Source organism: Desmodus rotundus, chromosome 12, assembly GCF_022682495.2.
Source record: "Desmodus rotundus isolate HL8 chromosome 12, HLdesRot8A.1, whole genome shotgun sequence".
In the NCBI taxonomy this organism is placed as follows: domain Eukaryota; kingdom Metazoa; phylum Chordata; class Mammalia; order Chiroptera; family Phyllostomidae; genus Desmodus; species Desmodus rotundus.
In genome coordinates, this window is record NC_071398.1 from 81,366,658 (window position 1) to 81,388,765 (window position 22,108).

Here is a 22,108-nt window from a genome sequence, read left to right on the forward strand (position 1 = left end):
TTTAAAGAATTTAACCATTACAGATATTACCACTACAGTTCCCTTGAACATTTCTCCATTCCCATTCTCTCACCCTGAGTCAATTGAGGGTGAGATTCATGTGCAAACTTTCTCTGTTTTTATTCTTATGTTACATGTATGTATCTGTAAATAACACATATTTTTATATATACTTTTTATAATTTACATAAATAGTATGCCATATTTTGCTTATCTATGGTGGCTTTTTTTGCACTCAACATTGATTTTGTGGCTTATATTAATACAATAGTTCATTTAGATTTAGGTAATTAATTTTAACACATGTATGTGGTTACTGTCTTCTTAAATTTTTATGACATCTCTAGGCCTAAAAGTTTTAAGTTGAATACACCCAGTTTTTATATAAATTTTTCAATATACCCAAACTCTATAAAATTTGTTGTAGAGCTAACTTTGTTGAAATATTTTTCTGCAAAAAAGTACATGATAATTTAACAATTTTAAATTAAGCTTGAGTCAATTGTTAAGATAAAAATACAACTAATTTTGAAATCAAATTTTATTTTGGGGGGTTAAATGTTATTTTCCAATTACAATTGACATTTAATATTATTCTATATTAGTTTCCACTGTATTGCACAGTGGTTAGACAATCATGTAATTTACAAAGTGATTCCCCTGATATTTCAAACACCACACGTCACCAGAGTTCTTTTTTTTTTTAATTCCCACCACCCTGTCACCAGAGTTCTTATTACAATATTATTGACTCTATCTTCTATTCTGTGCTTTAGATTCCCATAACTATCAATTTATACTTAATCTCTTCACCTTTTTTACCCAGTCACTCAAGCTCCAACCTCTCTGGCAACCATCAGTTTGTTCTATGTGTCTGTTTCTGTTCTGTTTATTTATTTATTTTGTTTTTTAGATTCCTCCTATAAGTGAAATCATATGATATTTGTCTTTCTTTGACTGACTTATTTCACTTAGCATAATAGCCTCTTGGTTCTTCCATGCTGTTGCAAATGGTAGGATTTCATTTATTTTTTATGGCCAAGTAATATTCAATTGTATATATGTACCACTGCTCTTTTGTTTACTTGTGTATTGACGTGCACTTGCGCTGCTGTCATATGCTGGCTATTGAAAACAATGCTGCAATGACCATAAGGGTGCATATATTTTTCCAATTTAGTTTTTGCTTTTCTTCAGATCTATACCCAAAATTGTAAACACTGAATCATAACGCAGTTCCCTTTTTAAGTTTTGAGAAATCTCGGAGCAGTTTTCCATAGTGGCTACACCAATTTGCATTTCCACCAACAGTGCACCAGGGTTCTCCCCATCCTTGCCAACACTTGTTGATTGTTAATTTATTGATTATAGCCTTTCTGACAGGTGTGAGGTGATATCTCACTATGTTTTTAATTTTCATTCTCTGATGATTGGTGATTATGAGCAACTTTTATTCTGTCTGTTGGTCATCTGTATGCCCTCTTTGGAGAAGTATCTTTTAAGGTCCTGTGCCCATTTTTAAATTGGAGTGTTTGGCATTTTTGATGTTGACTTATATGAGTTATATATTAATTTTGGATATTAACCCCTTATCAGATCTATCCTTGCCAAATGTCTTCTCTCATTTATTTTGTTGATAGTTTCATTTGTTGTGCAAACCTTTTTAGTTTGATGTAGTCCCATTTGTTTATTTTTTGTTTGTTTATTTCCCTTGCCCAGGATATATATCAGAAAAGAATATTGCTGAGAAAAATGTCAGAGTTTATTGCCTATGTTTACTCCTAGGAGTTTTATGGTTTCAAATCTTATACAAAGTCTTTAATCCATTTTGGGTTAATTCTGTATATGGTATAAAAAAGTGGTTTAGTTTCTCTTTTTTTGCATGTATCTGTCCAGTTTTATCAACACAATTTATTGAATAGACTGTCTTTACCCCATTGTGTGTTCTTGTTTCCTTTTTCATAGATTAGTCAACTATTTAGGGTTTATTTCTGTGTCCTCTATTCTCTAACATTAATCTATGTGTCTGCTTTTATTTTAGTACCATGCTGTTTTGATTATTATAGGCTAGTAGTATAGTTTGATATCAGGTAGCATGATACAGCAAACATTGTTCTTCTTTCTCAAGACTGTGATTTCATATAAATTTTTGCATCATTTATTTTAGTTCTATTTCTTGGAAAACAGAAAGGTAATATATTGCTAGTGATTGAACTGAATCTATAGATTGCTTTGGGTAGTATAAACAATTAACGATATTCTTCCTATCCATGAACAGGGCCTATGCTCCCATTTATTTGTATCTTCTTCAGTTTCTTTCTTCAATCTCTTATCATTTTCTGAGATAGGTCTTTTACCTCTTTGTGTAAATTTATTCCTAGGTATTTATTTATTTTGATGCAATCGTAAATGGGATTGCTTTTCTAGTTTCTCTTTCTAACAGTTCATTATTGGTATATAAAAATGCAACTTAGCCCTGGCTAGTATTGTTCAGTAGATTGAGTGCCAGCCTGTAAGGCAAAGGATCGCTTGTTCAACTCCCTGTCGGGGCACATGTCTGGGTTGCAGGCCAGGTCCCCAGTAGGGGGTGCGAGAGAGGCAACTACACATCGATGTTTCTCTCCCTCTTTTTCTCCCTCCCTTCCCCTCTAAAAATAATTAAATAAAATCTTTAAAATATATAAAAAATAAAATATTAAAAATGCAATTTATGTTTGAATATTTATTTTTTATTCCACAACTTTATTCATTTATCAGTGCTAGTAATGTTTTGGTGGAGTCTTTAAGAGTATTTGTATGTAGTATCATACCATTCTGCAAATAATGACAGTTTTACTTCTTCCTTTTCTATTTGGATGCCTTTTAATTCTTCTTACATTATTGCTGTGGGTAGGAATTCCAGTACTATGTTGACTAAGAGTGGTGAAAGTGGACATCTCTGTCTTTTTTCTGATTTTAAGGAAAATGCTTTTAGTTTTTCCCATTGTATATGTGAGCTGTGGGTTTATCATATATGGCCTTTATTACATTGAGGTATATTTCCTCTATTCCCACTTTGCTGAGAGTTTTTTTTTAAATATATTTATTGATTATGCTATTACAGTTGTCCCATTTCCCCCCCCATTCCACTCCATCCTGCCCATCCCCTCCCTCCCACATTCCCCCCCGCCTATAGTTCATGTCCATGGGTCATACTTATAAGTTCTTTGGCTTCTACATTTCCTACACTATTCTTACCCTCCCTCTGTCTATTTTCCACCTATCATCTATGCTACTTATTCTCTGTACCTTTCCCCCCTCCCCCTCCCACGCCCCTATGGACAGCCCACCATGTGATCTCCATCTCTATGGTTCTGTTCCGGTTCTAGTTGTTTGCCTAGTTTGCTCTTGTTTTTGTTTTAGGTGTGGTTGTTTTAGGTGTGGTTGTTTAGGTGTGAGTTTGCTGTCATTTTTACTCTTCCTATTTTTTATCTTCTTTTTCTTAGGTAACTCCCTTTAACATTTCATATAATAAGGGCTTGATGATGATGAACTTCTTTAACTTGACCTTATCTGAGAAGCACTTTATCTTCCCTTCCATTCTAAATGATAGCTTTGCTGGATACAGTAATCTTGGATGTAGGCTCTTGCCTTTCATGACTTGGAATACTTCTTGCCAGCCCCTTCTTGCCTGTAAGGTCTCTTTTGAGAAATCAGCTGACAGTCTTATGGGAAGTCCTTTGTAGGTAACTGTGTCCTTTTCTCTTGCTGCTTCTAAGATTCTCTCCTTCTGTTTCATCTTGGGTAATGTAATTATGATGTGCCTTGGTGTGTTCCTCCTTGGGTCCAGCTTCTTTGGGACTCTCTGAGCTTCCTGGACTTCCTGGAAGTCTATTTCCTTTGCCAGACTGGGGAAGTTCTCCTTCATTATTTGTCCAAATAAGTTTTCAATTTTTTGTTCTTCCTCTTCTCCTTCTGGCACCCCTATAATTCGAATGTTGGAACGTTTCAAGATGTCCAGAGGTTCCTAAGCCTCTCCTCATTTTTCCAAATTCTTGTTTCTTCATTCTTTTCTGGTTGGATGTTTCTTTCTTCCTTCTGGTCCACACCGTTGATATGAGTCCCAGTTTCCTTCTCATCACTATTGGTTCCCTGTACATTTTCCTTTGTTTCTCTTGGCATAGGCTTCATTTTTTCATCTGGTTTTCGAACAGATTCAACCAATTCTGTGAGCATCTTGATAACCAGTGTTTTGAACTGTGCATCCGATAGGTTGGCTATCTCTTTTTTGCTTAGTTGTATTTTTCTGGAGCTTCGAAGTGTTCTGTCATTTGGGCCTTTTTTTTTTTTTTTGGTCTTGGCGCATCTGTTACTTTAAGGGGCGGAGCCCTAGGTTTTCACGGGGGGGGGGGGGGGCGGTAATGCTGGTTGCTCTGCTGTGATGCTGTATGTGGGGGAGGGGCTGAGAGGGAGCAGTGGCGCCCGCTCCACTCTCCACCGGGTTTCAGCCACTCCCTCCGCTTCCCACAATCAAGTTGGGCCCCTCTGGTGCTGGTTCCCGAGTGGGTGGGCTTGTGCACACTCTAGGCCCCTGTGGGTCTCTCCAACAACCTCTCCCATGAGGCTGGGAGTCTCTCCTGCTGCTGCCCCAACCCCCACGGGCGTTTTCAATCAGAGGTTTGAGGCTTTATTTCTTGCGCTGGATCCCTGGGTTGCGAGGTCTGCTTTGCTCCCCACCGTTTGTCTGGTTTATCTGTGCACGAATGTGGGGCCTCGGGGTCTGCTAGTGGTCAGACTGCCTGCCCCGTTCATCCCACACTCCGCCAGTCTCCATCCCACCACGGCCACGCGAGTCCTCTCCGCCCTGGCTGCCCGTCTCCGCCCCTCCTACCGGTCTGGATGAATGTTTATTTTTTATTTCCTTGGTGTTGGACTTCCTTGCCATTCGGTTTTCTGTCAGTTGTGGTTGTGCGAGGAGGCGCAGTGTGTCTACCTACGCCGCCATCTTGGTTCTCCCCATTTATTGATGTTAATGGGGTGTTAAAATCCCCTACTCTGACTGTATTATTGTTGGTCTCTCCATTTATATCCAGCAATAATTGCCTTACATATTGAGGTGCTCCTGTGTTGGTTGGATAAATGTTTACAAGGGTTATATCCTCTTGTTGAATTGATCCCTTTATCATAATGTAATGTTCTTATTTGTCTTTTATCATACCTTTTGTTTTAAAGTCTATTTGTCTGATATAAATATTGCTATCCCCATTTTTTAAATTTTGGTTTCTATTGGCATGCAATACCTTTTTCCATCCATTTACTCTCAGCCTCTGTGTGTCTCTTGAGCTGAAGCAAGTCTCATGCAGACAGCATAAATGTAGGTCTTGTTTTCTTATCCATTTAGTTACCCTGTGCCTTCTGATCAGTGCATTTAATCCATATATGTTCAAAGTGATTATTGATAGGCATGTTGCTATTGCCTATTTATAATTCATATTTATTTTGAGATCAAATTTCTTATATGCAATTAATTTATTTTTATAAGTATTGCACGCTAACTGATTGCACCACTGGAGCTCCCAATTAATTTATTTTTAAAATATCATGCCATTTCTTGATCTTATTGAAAAAACACTAGCTGCACTTATTGAGCATGTACTGTAGTGGCATGTACCATACAACTTTCATTTGTTGACAGTAGCCCTTGCAACAACCTTGCAAAATAAGTATTTTTAGTTTCATCTTATAGATGAATATTTATTTTAGAGGCTTAGAGAATAACTTATTAATCATATATAATGCCTAGTTGACAGAGAAAAAATTGGGCATAAACACATAGTTTCTGGCTTTAAATTGTATATTTTTCTGCTATGTATATTGCCTCTTCTCAATGGTACTTGGAGTAAATTTGTTCATCCCTAAAGATAGCAGTGTATTTGTTATTACAAATATCTATTATCTGATGGTAAAGTTATTTTTGCAATGCCTCACTCATAGTCATTGAGAGGTATAAATAATAAGGTGATGGATAATTTAAGTTTTGATAGAGTCTGCTGAAAGAGACTTCAGTTTCTGATAGTTTCTTGATCATAGGATTGGATCAGCAGTTACTTAGTATTTAAGCTTTAAAACTTCTTTCTTGCCATCAAGTCATATAAACAATTACATAATGTTTGTTTTAGTATTCAATAACTCTTTATTATGTTTTATGTTTATAATGTTAACTTGTTGAATAGATATAAGCATTAGTGTGTATGTTCTTTGGTTATTCATAATATGTAGTTATTTTAATAAATTTACTTATAATTATTTCTTATAGTTATGAAAATCTGAGTTACTTTTGAACTTTGAAGTGCTGTTTGTACATATGTTAAATTGATTGCAAATCCATGACTTAAAACCTTTTAATTTTTGTAATTCTTTTTTTCTTTTTCTTCTTTTTCTTTAGGGGTTAGCAACATTATATGTGGTAAGTGTAACTCTTGGCCAGTCAAAAGAAAGTACTATTACTGTTGTATGAACAATCCATGTTCCTGGAAGAGAATATTGCCTTTAAACTGTCTTAGGAATGCTATTAAAATGCAGCATTTAAGGTTGCCAAAGAGAAAACAGGTAAATTTATTTTATCAGTGTGTTTTGTGGACACCATTACGTACTAGGTATGTTCCTAAGTATTACCAATGATGATCTTTTTTAAAAATCGTTTTTTGTTGTTATTCTATTACAGTTATTCCAATTTTTTCCCCTTTGCCTGCCTTTGCCCATCCCACCTGCTATTCCCACAGTCAATTCCCATGCTGTTGTCCATGTTTGTGGATCATTCATTCATGTTCTGTCTATCAGGTGTCCAACCTGTGGCCTGCAGGCCACATGCAGCCCAGCATGGCCATAGATGTGGCCCAACACAAATTGTAAATTTACTTAAAACATTATGAAAACTTTTTGTGATTATGTGTCTCAATGCATTTAATGTGTGCCCCAATACAACTCTTCCTCTTCCAGTGTGGCACCGAAACGCCTGAAGTTTGGACACCCCTATGTCCCTTCCTCTTCTTTCCACCATTATCCCCCACCCCACTCCCCAAATCCCTGGTCACTTTCAGTGTGTTTCATGTTTCCAAGCCTGTGGTTCTATTTTGTTTGTTAGTTTATTTTGTTCATTAGATTCCTCTTATAGGTAAGATCATATGGTATTTATTTGTCTTTCACCAACTGGCTTATTTCACTGAGCATAATATTCTCCAGATCCACCCATGCTGTTGCAAAAGGTAGGTGCTCCTTCTTCCTTTCTGCTACGTAGTATTCCATTGTGTAAATGCACCACAGTTTTTTAATCCACTCATTTACTGATGGTCACTTAGATTGTTTCCAGCACTTGACTATTATAAATAGCACTGTTGTGAACATAAGTTCTTTTGAATTGGTGATTCAACTTTTTAGGGTATATTCCCAGCAGTGGAATCATTGGGTCAAAAGGAAGTTCCATTTTTAGTTTTTTAAGGAAAATTTCATACTCTTTTACATAATACCTGTACCAGTCTTCATTTCCACCAACAGTGCACTAAGGTTCCCCTTTCTCTGATCTTCACCAGCAATCATTATTAGTTCATTAATGATGGCCTTACACCAGAATAAACTCAAAATGGTTAAAAGATTTAAATATAAGTCGTGACATCATAAAAAGTCCCTAGGGGAACACATAGGCTGAAAAATTTTAGATATCCCACATAGTAATATTTTTGCTGATATATCTATCTTCTAGGGCAAGGAAAATAAAGGAAAAAATAAACAAATGAGGCTACATCAGACTAAACAGCTTCTGCATGGTTAAAGAAATCATCATCAAAATAAAAAGGGGCTGACTGTATGAGAGAACATATTTGCCAGTGATACATCAGACAAGGGTTTTATCTCCAAAATACATAAAGAACTCATACTACTCAACACCAGGAATACAAACAATCCAAAGAAAAAATGGGCAAAGGATCTGAATAGACACTTTTCCAAGGAGGACATACAGATGGCCCGTAGACATATGAAAAGATGTTCAACATCACTAACCATCAGAGAGACATAAATTAAAACCACAATGAGATGTCACCTCACACCTGTCAGAATGGTCCAACCATGTTCTTGATCTAAGGAAGTTATAGAACAATTTCAAATCATTGGGCCAATCAATTAAGTATCACTGCAAGCCTATTGTGTCAATGAATCACTGGGGACTGAAGAAACATGAGAAAGAGACCGTTGCTAATAGAGTTTCTATCCTCAAATATTTTATAATTAAACAGAAAATGCTTCTTGACCATTTCTAGACTTCTGTCATATGCCCAAATGAAATAAAGAGTACTACCTTTAATTCATTTTCTTTCTTTTCCCTTCCTTGTCAATGATTAAAAGCAAAGTTATATTTTTTAAAATAACATTTACACTATGGAATATTATGCAGCAGAAAGAGAGAAGGAACTCCTACCTTTCATGACAGCTTGGATGGACCTAGAGAGCATTATGCTAAGTGAAATAAGGCAGGCGGTGAAAGACAAATACCATATGATCTCACCTGTAAGTGGAACCTAATCAACAAAGCAAACAAATGAGCAAAATACAACCAGAAACTTGGAAATAAAGAACAAACTGACAGTGACCAGAGGGGAGGGAGGAGGGGGGTAACAGGGTAAGAAGGGGAAGGGGCAAAAAAAAGAATACAAATAGAAGATTCATAGGCACGGACAATGGAGGGGGATTGACTCTGGGAGTAGGGGTGGGCAGGATAGGGGTGAACATGGGGAAAAGAAGGGACAACTGTAACTGAACAATAATAAAAAAGTATTAGATAAAGATTCATCATTAAAAATTTTAAAGATGATTAAAATGTAAAAAAAATTAAAAAATATTCTGTTGCTTTAGTCATGAGGCCAAAATCATTTATCTGTGTAGAAATTTCTTTTTGCATTTGGTCCAGTCCATTTTTTGTCCATAAATATATTATTTGATGTTATACATTAACTTCTGTAAAAGATGGTAAGAGAAATGTTTGTTAAGAAGCAATACAGTTAAGTTTGCATATTGGTAAATAGCATCCAATTGAACATACTCTCATAAAAAAGTGTATATTTTTAGATTATGTCCTTATAATCCAGAGTCTCCTGTGTTCTACATGTATAAATTAGCCAAAGGACTATAAAACTGAAAACAGGTATTTTTTATTATTTAAAAAATTATTTTTATAGTTCTTTTATATTTTCAATAAACCTCTCCTAAGCTAAAAGATTTGTCTTGAAAGATTCAAAAAGTTGGAATTCAACTTGTTTATTCTCTATTTTAAATAGAAATAAATGTATTATAAATGAAAATCTCATGATTTAATGTTGAAAACAGTGATAAGTTTATAGATGAAATTTTTCTCACATGCTCAGTGGTGTTCAATAAAGATTTGAAGTGCTATTACTTTCTCTGAAATTCTTTTTTAAGTATATTTTATTGATTATGCTATTACAGTTCTCCTAATTTCTGTCTCCCCTTTATCAACCCCCTGACTGGTAACTTCCAACCCTTCAGCATTCCCCCTCCTTAGTTCATGTCCATTGTACATATAAGTTCTTTGACATCTTTGTTTCCTACCGTTCTTAACCTCTCCCTGTCTATTTTATGCCTACCATTTATGCTTCTTATTCTCTGTACCTTCCCCCTCCCATTCTTTCCCTCCACCTCCCCACTGATAACTCTCCATGTGATCTCCATTTCTCTACTTCTGTTCCTGTTCTAGTCGTTTGCTTAGTTTTTGTTTTTTAGGTTCAGTTGTTGATAGTTGTGAGTTTGTTATTATTTTACTGTTCATATTTTTTATCTTCTTCTATTTCTTAGATAAGTCCCTTTAACATTTCATATATTAAGGGCTTGATAATGATGAACTCCTATAACTTCACCTTATCTGGGAAGCACTTTATCTGCCCTTCCATTCTAAATGATAGCTTTGCTGGATAGAGTCATCTTGGATGTAGATTTTTGCCTTTCATGACTTGGAATGCTTCTTTCCAGCCCCTTCTTGACTGTAAGGTTTCTTTTGAGAAGTCAGCTAACAGTCTTCTGGGCACTCCTTTGTAGGTAACTTTCTCCTTTCCTTTTGCTGCTTTTAAGATTCTTTCTTTATCTTTAATCTTGGGTAACTTAATGATGATGTGCCTTGGTGTGTTCCTCCTTGGGCCCAATTTCTTTGGGACTCTCTGAGCTTCCTGGACTTCCTGGAAGTCTATTTCCTTTGCCAGATTGGGGAAGTTTTCCTTCATTATTTGTTCAAATAATTTTTCAACATCTTGCTGTTGATTTTCTCCTTCTGGTACCCCTATGATTCTGATGTTAGAGTGCTTAAGGTTGTCCCAAGAAGTTCCTACCTAAGCCTCTCCTCATTTTTTTGAATTCTTGTTTCTTCACTAAGTTCCAGTTGGATGTTTATTTCTTCCTTTTGTTCCAAATTGTTGATCTGAGTCCTGGTTTCCTTCCCTTCAATGTTGGTTCCCTGTATATTTTGCTTTATTTCACTTTGAGTAACCTTCATTTTATGACCGAGCTCAATCAGTTCTGTGAGCATCCTGATTACCAGTGTTTTGACCTCTATGTCAGATAGGTTGTCTATCTCCTCATTGCTTAGATCTTTTTCTGGAGTTTTGATCTGTTCTTTAATTTAGGCCATATTTCTTTGTTTCAGCACACCTGTCATGTTGTAAAGGGGTGGGACCTTAGGTGTTCACCAGGGCAGGACAACTCTCTCTGCTGCGTTTTGGTGCTGTCTGTGGGGGAGGGGTCAGAGAGGGAATAATGCCGTTTACTCTGCTCTAGCCCCACTTTCCAACGAACTCTTGTGTGAGACTGGGAATTTCTCCCACTGTGGCAACCCCCACAGTAGTTTACAGGTAGCTTTGAGTATTTAGTTTCCTGTCCAACCAGCCCTGCCTTGCCCACACGGTCCACTGTCTTGCTGCTTGTCCTCTTTGCTCAGCCCATCTCTGTCTCCGCCCTTCCTACTGGACTGGGTGAATGTTTCTTTAACTCCTTGGTTGCCGTAGTTCCATGCAGTTTGATTTTCTGGCACTTCTGGTTGTTTATTGTTTTTAGATTGATTGTTATCCTTCTTTTGGTTGTGCAAGGAAGCAAAGGGATTCTACCTATACCTCCATCTTGGCTGTAACTCCTATTTTCTCTGAAGTTCTTGAAGTATATACTATGTGATTTCCCAGTTAGCTTTCCTTAGTGTTAGTTGTAATTTCAGCTTGTGCCCAAAATAAAGAACTCCTTCCCTCTTAAATTAGACATATGGAAATATTTTTATTTGTGATCCTATACTTGTAAAACATAAACCTGAAAATTATCTTCATTTCATTTTTTAGAATGGTAATTTGTTATTGTAATAATTTTTTTCAATTACAATAGACATACAATATATTAATTTCAATGTACAACCTAGTGATTAGACATTATGTAACTAAGTAAGTAATCACCTAGATAAATCTCATACCCACCTGACATCGTACATAATTATTATAATTTATTGACTATATTTTCTATGTTGTACTTTATGTCCCCATGACTATTGTGTAAATACCAATTTGTACTTATTAATCTCTTCACCTTTTTGATCCATTCTGTCAATCCCCCTTCTCCCTGGCAACCATCAAAATGCTCTCTGTATCTATGAGTCTGTTTCTGTTCTGCTTGTTAATCTATTTTTTTTTTATTTCTACATATAAGTGAAATCATATGGCATTTATCTACCTTTGTCTGACTTATTTCACTCAGCACATTACCCTCTAGGTCCATCCATGTTGTCATAGGTGGCAAGATTTCATTCTTTTTTATGGCTGAGTCATATTTCATTGTATATATGTACCACTTTTTCTTTATTCATTCATCAATTTATGGACACTTGGGTTGCATTCGTATCTTGGCTATTGTAAATAATGCTGTAATAGAAATGTGGATGTATGTCTTTTTGATTTAGTGTTTTGGGTTTCTTTGGATAAATATCCAGAAGTGGAATTACTGGGTTCTTCTTTGTCTCTTGTTATAATAGCCTTTGTTTTAAAGCCTGTTTTCTCTGGTATAACTATTGCTGCTTGAGCTTTTTGTTTCTTTGTTTGGTTCCATTTTGATGAAATATCTTTTTCCATCCCTTCACATTTAGTCTGTGTGTGTTTTTCAGTCTGGGCATGTCTCTTGTAGACAGCATATGTAATGGGCTTGTTTTGTTGCCCATTCAGCCCCATATGTCTTTTGATTGGAGCATTTAATCCATTTGAATTTAGAGTAATTATTGATAGATATACACTTATTGCCATTTTATTATAATATTTTAACCTTTTTTCTTCTTAAAGAAGACCCTTTAACATTTCTTGTAATACTGGTTTAGTGGTGATGAACTTCTCTAGCTTTTTCTTGTCTGAGAAGCTCTTTATCGGTTCTTCAATTCTAAATGATTATTTTCCTGGGCAGAGTAATCTTGGCTGTAGGTCCTTGCTTTTCATCATTTTGAATATTCTTTGCTAATCCCTTCTGGCCTGCAAAGTTTCTGTTGATAAATCAGCTCAGTCTTATAGGATCTCCCTTGTAGATAACTGCTTTTTTCTTGCTGTTTTTAAGATTCTCTCTTTCTCTTTAACCCTTGGCATTTGATTTGATTTGATTTGATTTGATTTTTACATTTTTTATTGTTGTTCAAGTACAGTTGTCTCCATTTTCACCCCACCATGGCCTGCCCCACCCATCCCCACCTCCCACCCTTGAGCCTACCCCCTTTGGCTTTGTTCATGTGTCCTTTATACATGTTCCTTGATGGGCCTTCCCCTATTTCCCCCCATTATTCCTCTCCACTCTGGTTACTGTCAGTTTGTTCTTTATTTCAGTATCTCTGGTTATATTTTGCTTGCTTGTTTGTGTTGTTGACTATGTTCCACTCATAGGTGAGATCATATGGTATTTGTCTTTCACTGACTGGCTTATTTCACTTAGCAAAATAATCTCCAGTTCTGTCCATGCTGTTGCAAAGGGTATAAACTCCTTCTTTCTCTCTGCTGCGTAAGAATTCCTTCTTCTTTCTTTCTTTCTGCTGCATAGTATTCCATTGTGTGGAGAGCCATACCCAGATGCATTATAATTAAAATAGCGATGGTTAATCAGTTTCTCCCTTGTTGGTTTTAAACTTTTCTCTTTATCTTTAACCCTTAGCATTTTAATTATAATGTATCTTGGTGTGGCCCTCTTTGGGTTTACCTTGTTTGAGACTGTTTGTCTTTCCTGGATTTATATGTCTGTTTCCTTCACAAGGGAAGTTTTCCATTGTTATTTTTTCAAATAGGTTTTCAATTATTATTTTCCATTGTTATTTTTCCATTGTTATTGTTAGGGAAGTTTTCCACTGTTATTTTTCCGAATAGGTTTTCAATTATTACTTTCTTTTCTCCATCTAGATACGAATGTTGGTATGCTTGAAGTTGTCCCAGAGGCTCCTTCTACTATCCTTATGTTTTGAATTCCTTGTTCTTCCTTTTATTCTCATTGGGTGTTTTTGCTTCCTTATGTTGTGAATCTCTTATTTGATGCTCTGCTTCATTTACTCCACAGTTTATTCCCTGTAATGTATTCTTCATTTCTGTTTTTCTTTTTTTACTGTTTTCGATCTTTGTTTTTATGTTTACTATCTCTGTTGAAGTTCTTACTAAATGTATCTACTCTTTTCCTAAGTTCATTGGGGATCTTTATAACCAGTGTTTTGAACTCTACATATGGTAGATAGCTTGTCTTTGTTTGTTTGTTTTTGTATTTGTTTTTTATAGCCAGAAGTGTTATGAGGACTTATTTTCCTAGCACTGGAATCCTGGGCTGGAGGACCTAATGAGGGGCTGGGACCCCTGGCTCCTCAGTGAGGGCCCTCAGCAGCCCAGGTATCCCTCCCAATTTTTAACCATCACACGTAGGTATGGAATTAGCCCTTTCTGAGTCTCTTCCCCTTCTGCCAGTCTTGATGTGTCTTCTTTCAATCCCTAGTTGCACAACTTCCATTCAGCTAGGTTTCAGGCAGTTCTGAATGATGATTATCTTGTGGTTTGTAATTCTGATGTGGCTATGGGAGAATTTTAGGACCATATTTACTTGTGCTGCCATCATGACTGGAGCTCTTCATTTCTTCTGTGAATTAGGTCACTTTTCTCAATTCAAAGATAAGCAAACTCTACTTCAAGGAAATTGATTTTGTTGACTATACTGCAGTGTAACTGACTAACAGTTAATATCACTGAAAGTATATGAATTTTTGTGTTTAATTCTGGTAAGAAAGAGACACTGACTAATCTTTTCAAGAAATGAAATGTCTGTAGTGGGTTTTAAAGATATCCTTCTGCTGATTCTATATTAGTGTTTCTCACTTTTTTTCATTATTGCTCTCTCCCCCTCATGGAGATTTTAAAACATTTTTAGATACTTTATCAATTTTATAATGTAGCTGTATCCCATTTTTTCTCAGCTGAGAGAACTCTGGTTTTGTAAGATTTATAGTTTGCCCAAGGTCACACAGCTACTAAGTACTTAAATGGAGGCCAATGACTAGTTTTTCTAGCACTAGGTACTTGAAAGAGTAGAAAGATTCTGGCCCTAGTGGCAGGACAGAGCTGCACAATTCAGATTTGACAATTAAGTTATTCCTGATTCTTTACAAGTATTTCCCGCCCCCCCCCATTGTTTAAATTCTATATTGTGACATTTATTAAGTCTCTTTTGAGAATTAATAGGTCAATTGAAAGGGTATTTAAAAATTAGAGAATAACCTTGGCTGGTGTGGCTCAGTGGACTGAGTGCCAGCCTGAGACCTGAAAGGTTACTGATTCAATTCCCAGTCTAGGGCACATGCCTGGGTTGCAGGCGAGGTCCCCAGTAGGGAGCGTGTGAGAGGCAACCACACACTGATGTTTCTGTCCCTTTCTTTCTCCCTCCTTTCCCCTCTCTCTAAAAATAAATAAATACAAATTTTTTAAAAATTAGAGAATATTCAGTAAAATATCAAAATACTTTTTGGTATCCTTTGAATATTACATGCATATTTACTGCTTTATGTATCTACCTGAATATGGCATATATTACAGACTAGCCCACATTGGAGTATATTTTCAAGAATCTTGTATTATCGGTGGTGATTTAAATGCATAATTTGTTGATATGGGGTCTTCACTGTGTCTTAATACCTGTCTATGAATGACAAGCTTAGTCCCATTATAAAGTGACTTCAACTATCTACTTGTTATTTAGAGATAAGAAGTCAGATAATCATGTAATTTTCCAGTGACCTTTTTAGACTGGAAAAGGAAGTGTGTGGATTTTTTTTATTTAAAAAGTTTGAAGTCCTGGCTGGTATGGCTCAGCTGGATGGGCATTGTTCCGCAAATTGAAGGGTCCCTTGTCATGTCAGGGCACATGCCTAGGTTTTGGGTTCGATCCCCATTTGGGGCACATGCAGGGCAACTGATTGATATTTCTCTCTCGCATCAATGTTTCTCTCCTCTTTCTCCCTCCCCTCCTCTTTCTAAAAATAAATAAATAAAATATTTTTAAAAACTTTTGAAGAAATACTGAGGCCTAGAAATCCATTGATAATAGCAAGCCACTTGAAGGGTACTGCAGTTGTTGCTGAGAAAGTGGTGTTGAATCCTGACTTACAAATCTGAAAATTTAAGGTTTACCCAAGTACATTCTTTTTTCTTCTGCAAAAGTCCCTTTCCAGTGTGACTTCACTTGTCCACAGACCTCATTCCCTTTCTTTGTTACATTGAATAAGCTTATAAGGAAGAACAAAGCCTATCCACAACTTTCTTATATTTTCGAGTATATGGAATACATTTCTACTTTATTCGATATATTTGAGACCTTTGGAAGTGACTGGGTCAACCCATTTTTCTTCAGAAAAGGAAACAAGGATCATTTAATTAACAACAGATCTTATAGGCAGAATTCTGACTTGGGTTTTTCTAAAATGAAGGTGATATTTTATATACTGTCTCATCCACACACACAAAAAGTCATATAATGTGATTTAATAAATATTTACTAAACACCTTCTACTATATACTAAGCACTACGCTAGCTACCGGAGGTGATCAGATAAGGTAATAGGTGGCCAACTGCTTTGCAGCATTTTAAACAGTATGTAAAAATAGTTCTACATCAGGGAACGTTAGTAAAAATACTGCTTTTTCTTGGAGAAAATCATTTTTTAATTATGTAATATTTCCACCTCAGAGCTCTTCAGTTAATGACTAGGAATATTGGAATCACAATAATAATTTTATTCATAATCCATAGTTCCATCGATCCCAAGTTGTATAAATATTACATTGATACTGATTCACCTTTGGGATGCTTTTCCATAGACACCAAGTGGATTTTGACATCATAAACTATTGCCTTTATACCTTAAAGTTTTTTCTTCTTTCTAATTTGTGAGATAGTACTCTCTTAATAATTTATGAAGCAGTCATTGTATAGATTTGTCTCTCAAATTTTTGTATTTTGCTTTGGTTTTCTGTTAAACCATCAACCTGCACACACTTTCTTCTAGAATTACATGTATGTACCGATTAGGGTTGTAGAAATAGGCTTTTACTTCTCTGATCTAGCTATTTTAGATCACTTTTAAATTTCTGTCTTCATTTACCATTCAAATTGAAAATGGGATGAATGGGACATGGTGAACGAAGAAAGAAAACTAAAAAATTTTGAAGAACCATGATTTATTTTATGAATATTGGTGTTCCAAGCTAATGATATGATCCTAGAGCACAGGTTAAAGAAATTGATTGGGTGAAGTAGTTTAAAAACTTAATTGTGATGGAAATAGCTGTTTTTTAAATCATGTGTCCACATAGTAATGCAACTGGGTGATAGCTGATTTGGAACCAAATACACTTATTATGCACATTAGGCTCCGTTTGCTTTTCTGGTATCATCTCTAATTTCCGCCATAGTACAGATCAGGAGACTAGACTTCAAGGACATTGGAAGGTAGAGTGGGGAGGAAATACATATATGAAGGATCGAAGCATTTAGAGTGAAGCATGGTGGGGTCAAAACACTTTATAACCTTCTTAAACCTGCAAATGAAATCTTATTTGATCATTATGATACTTTATTTTTACTATTTCATTTTCATTTTCTGAAAGAAAACAGGATAAAGGATAAATACTATAGAATTTTTACTCTCAAACTTTTAATGCAAGGAAGCCATATACAAAATACAATTTCTGCCTTCTCTCTGTATTTTTTAAAATATGGAAGGCTTCACAGATTTGCATGTCATCCTTGTACAGGGGCCATGCTAATCTTCTCCGTATCATTCTAATTTTAGTGAATGTGCCGCTGAAGCAAGCACTTCTGTTTCCTTTAACTCGCCTCATAAGCAGTATATTTGTCATTGTGAAATTACACTGTGTATGTAATTGCTTATGTTTGTATTAACTACGTTGCCACGTTTTCCCCCCTCAAGGACTTGTTACCGGCGCTATAATAACTGGTATCCTAATTCTAGGCAAAATTTTCTGGGACCGTGGAAAATCAGGGTGAGCAGAAATTCTGATGACCTAAAACATTTATTCTTAGTTTTCTTTCCAATAAAACTTGATACTTTATCACAAATAGATAATTTGCTTAGTTTAATTGTATTTCCTGACATATCTCTTTATTTCTTTTGTCTATAATTACTATCCTTGATGAACAGACTTTGTATCTTTTTTTAATTTCTCAATATATTCAAAGACATCAACAACATTTCAAAGGAAAATGATTTGAAAGGTAAAGTCTCACTTTGCAATCTACTAATCACTTTTTCCTTAGAATGATTTATGGTAGCATAGGTGTGCTATACAGAAACAGAAATCTAGGAAAATCCAACCTCTGACCTATTGTTAAATTGCCTGTAAGTAGGCCTTTTTCTGAGTTGTATTTCTTGATACGTGCCAGTCTAGCCAGAAACAGCCCAGGGGTTAAGAGGACAGGCTTTGGTATCTGACTGCTTGTTTCAAACTGCGTCAGCTGTTTATGTACCGTGTCGCTGTGAGCAGCTAACCTCCGTAGGCCTCCGTTTTCTCATTTATAAAGAAGCGGGCATAGAGAAGCTGCCCTCGGGGATGGTGGTAAGGATCAAGTGAGTGCCTGCCTGTAAAGAGGTTAGAACAGTGCTTGTCATGTGGTAAGCCCTCAGACGGTAAAAGAGTAACACGCAGGAAAACTATCGTATTGTTTGAAACATCTGATCTGCATTAAACATTAATATGTTAAGTATATTGTCATAGTTGGCTCTTGTATTCTTCAGACAAACAGAGGATTATTTAAATGGACCCTCTTCTGTTGTAGATTTTATTTCTGCTGTAATTGTAGGAAAACTAATTGCAGAGTTTATATATACTCTTGAGTTATTTCTATACTTCCCTAATGCCTACATTTTCACCCCAATAAATGCAAAAACAAAGAGAAGGAGACAAAACAAAATAAAGCTCTTCTTGCTGGTAAAAAAAATAAATAAAAATTATGTATAATGTATGTATTTATCTAAGTTTTGAGTACATATAAGTTTTAAATTACCTTTTTCTCATAAGAGTAAAGTGCAGAAAATGCTAGTTTGTATTTAAATCTTTAAATATAATTTAAAAATAATTATGACATTAATAAATGCACAATAGAGCAAAAAAGGAAAAGAACAATTATATTTTAATGCTGTTACTGAATTGCCTATTGTAATTCTTTGGGCAATGTGAGCTATGTACTTTCTGCCCTATATAACTCTTTCCTTTCTCCTTAAATTAACAATATTATTTAAGCCTATTATAAGCTAAAATATGTGAATGTTCTTTAAATCACTAAATGGCTCAGTATTTTAGTAAAAATATTTGACCATATTTGGTCCTGGAGTTTTTGAAATAGTTTTTACTGTTAATCTAGTAATCTAGATGTTATAGTATCAAATGTAATAAAATATAACTTTCTCTTAAGGTTTTTCAAAAAATTTTAAAGAATAAAATTTAGAGCCCGACAAAAATGAACAGAGGTCTAAGTCATGTAAAGTGAGTTGGTACAGATGTCCCAGCAAAACTACTCTAGAAAAAAGTAAACTACCCACCTCGTGTTCTTCCCGGTGTCTGTTCCAGCTCTCCTGGGTTAGAGCGTTATCAATGTACCTTCTGTGCTTTGGGACTCCGAAGGTGAGGGGGTGGAGAGCAGTGAGTTCACAGGGTGCTAGCTCTTGACTATCATCAGATTCTTCATATACTTTGATGTAATAATTGCGCTATTTTTAATAGTATGAAAAGTGCTGAAACATAGGAGGGAATATTAATTTTACAGCAAACCTAATTCCTCTATTTCTGAATAAGAGGACATTCAGGCAAAAACCTCTAAGAAACAATTTGCCTTTTTTGTGTGTGCTCTTTAAAAACACTCCACTTGCCTTATTTGAGGAATAAAAGCTGTTGAGAATAAGAGCTAACTTTTCATACATTCCTGGTTGTCTTCCTGATTTCACATCAATTTAATTAAAATTTGATCATTATGAGGATAAGGGAAAGAGTTAATGAGTCTGAAAGTGATTATGCACCTTCACTTGGTGATCCTTTGTGTTTGCCTATTGAAGGATTTATCTACTTCTTTAGAAGTGTTGGGTTTGAATGATACATTTTAGTTTATAAAAAGGATGCGATTGTAAGCAACTACCGGTACTGCTTTTTGATTCAAATTAAAATTAGATAATTCAATTACTGTTTTCTTTCTCTACTCTTCAGCTCCTACTACCCTCAGGAAAACAACAAAGCACAAAATGTCACATTTCATAATTTAAATGAGACTGGTAATGCCTCAGAAGTATGACTTGTGGTAAATTATGAAAGGTATAAAGTTCTATAAAATCACATTTCTGTGTGTTTCCAAATGTCTGTCAATACTGTTGGCTCAGGATTCATCTGGGACCATTCAAGGATAACAGGGGCTTAAACCACTATATTCTCAGAACTGTTTTTGTTTTTCAAATGAATAACATATTGAATTTCTCATTAACACGATATGTCTTCAGTTCTTCACTCTTCCGTGATATGCTCATCATTTTATCCTGTGTTTAGCACTTAGTTTATTGTAACAATTAGATGCTAGCAATGCCATAAATATTTGAAAAAAAACCCCAGAAGATTGATACACTAAAGCTTATAAATGAGAATGACTTCCTTATGACGAATTGCATCATTAGAAGATTGGCTTAAATATATCAAAAAACAAAAACAAAACAACAAAAAAAGAAGATTGGCTTATATTATATTTGTTTGTTCTTTTTGCTTGATGGGTTTTAGAATCTCCAGTGTTTAAGAAATATTAAAATTTGATGGAAGGTATCTTTTATAAGTCCTGTTTATGAACCTTATAAGATATCTCTTTTATGTTGTCACAGAAAGTTATTACACAACAATAACTATGTAAATGTATCTGTGAAACTTTCTAGGTGTCTTCTTTGATGAAATGTTCCTCTATTTCACATACAGTAGTCAAGGGGTTTTCATTAACTTTTAATCTGGAAGTATCTTCATTGATTCTACCTTGACCACTTATTCTCAAAAACTTAAGCGTCATATTTTAGTTGGTGTCGCCACACTAAACTCTCACTCCACACTGGCTGAGGTTGTCCATACTCTGTAACTTACTAATTTTGCATTTGTTTGACACCCCAAATTAACCAATTAATTCTTCTTCATGGTTGATCACATACTAACTAAAAATTTCATGTTTATCACCAGTTCCTAAAATTATTTTGATTTTAACATTTTTTTTTAACTTTCAGGACACACATTTGTAACACTGACAGTTTTGCTTATGATGCTAGCAGCCAGTGGCTATTCGATTTAGCCAAAGAAGAGATAAGAAGAAAGTGCACACAAGTACACAGACCACTTCTAGTTTCTTATAAGCTTCTGGAGCCATGGACACAATATATGCAGTCGTGCTCTTCATTTTGCATGTTATCATTGTCTTTAAGGTGCATAGAAATGTCACTGAAGCAAGAAGAAACAAATCTGTCCTAGAGTCACATCCTCCACACTTCTAAACCTCTTAAAAATAAAACAACTCACAAGACGGAAAGTGACTAATTTCCTAAAAGCGTAGGAAAGTGTAGAGCCTTGTTTATGCTCAGAAGGTGAGCACAAAGAAAAGGAAATAAGTGATATATTCCATTGGATATGTAATTTTATTTTTACCTACAAAAAATTAAAAACTGAAAATATTAATTGGATATTGAAAATAAACAAAAGAAGATATTGCCCAGTCTCTTCTGGGAAAAATTGTCAAAGACAGATTAACCAAATTATAAAATAATCCTCCTTGACTCTATGGTATTTTATCTTTCTTTATTCTATTAAAATACATATAAATGGATTGGAAAAATATTTTAAATGAACATGTTAATGACCCAGAATGTTAAGTTTCTTGGATTAGTCGTTGGCAAAGGAGAAGTATAGCATGAAGGAATAATCTTTCTTTGTAACATAAGTAAAGGTAATTAACAAGAATTTAGCCCCTTATTTGTAAGAAGGCTCAGTGACAATTTTGATTTTCTTTTTAGGACAATCTGTCTTTTTGTGAAAGAATCCAATGAAAGGGTGAAAGGACGGAAGGTGTCTTTGTATAAAGTTAACTTCTTTGAAAGTATCCAGAGTTATTACAAGATTAACGTAAGATTCTATATTTCTGAAGTGATCCTGAATTGTAAATCTTATTTTTTGTAATATTAAGATTATTTATATTAATTTATATCAGGGAACACATTGGCTTTACATGTATAACAAGATATGTTCAAGAAGATATGTAAAGAAAAATTTATTTTCTTTAAATGTAATAAATAATTGACCACAGTTTTGGCTCATGTAGTATTTGAAATTTACTTTCTTAAATATAAACAATTTATTTCCAAATAAGATATTCCCTATCTACCTCCCATAAGTAGTTTAGAATGATATCTCTTGGTTATCCCAGTGTAAAACATTTTGGGTTACTTTTAAATTATACTATATTATACTTTCTTAAGCATATCATATCCTCTCACATTAGAGTATTACGTCTT

The 22,108-nt window shown here is 35.1% G+C and overlaps 1 protein-coding gene and 1 non-coding gene across 8 annotated transcripts in view; one reads left to right on the forward strand and one right to left on the reverse strand.

Annotated features, from left to right (window-relative positions):
* CD55 (CD55 molecule (Cromer blood group)) overlaps positions 1–21,899 on the forward strand; it is an 85,557-nt gene extending 63,658 nt beyond the window's left edge. For 5 of the 7 annotated variants that reach the window (XM_045186411.2, XM_045186284.2, XM_045186436.2 and 2 more), the window contains 3 exons: positions 6,425–6,445; positions 17,501–17,573; positions 20,831–21,899. In XM_045186411.2, coding sequence (XP_045042346.2) covers positions 6,425–6,445; positions 17,501–17,573; positions 20,831–21,071 — 335 coding nt within the window. In that variant the 3' untranslated portion in view covers positions 21,072–21,899. Of the gene's footprint in view, positions 1–6,424; positions 6,446–17,500; positions 17,574–19,787; positions 19,893–20,830 lie in introns of all 7 variants that reach the window. The other 2 variants (XM_045186325.2, XM_045186366.2) reach the window with 2 other exon arrangements.
* LOC112299105 (U6 spliceosomal RNA) lies at positions 17,280–17,386 on the reverse strand. Its single transcript, XR_002974211.2, has one exon. It is a non-coding gene; the product is annotated as a U6 spliceosomal RNA (small nuclear RNA).
* Positions 21,900–22,108: the final 209 nt, after the last annotated feature.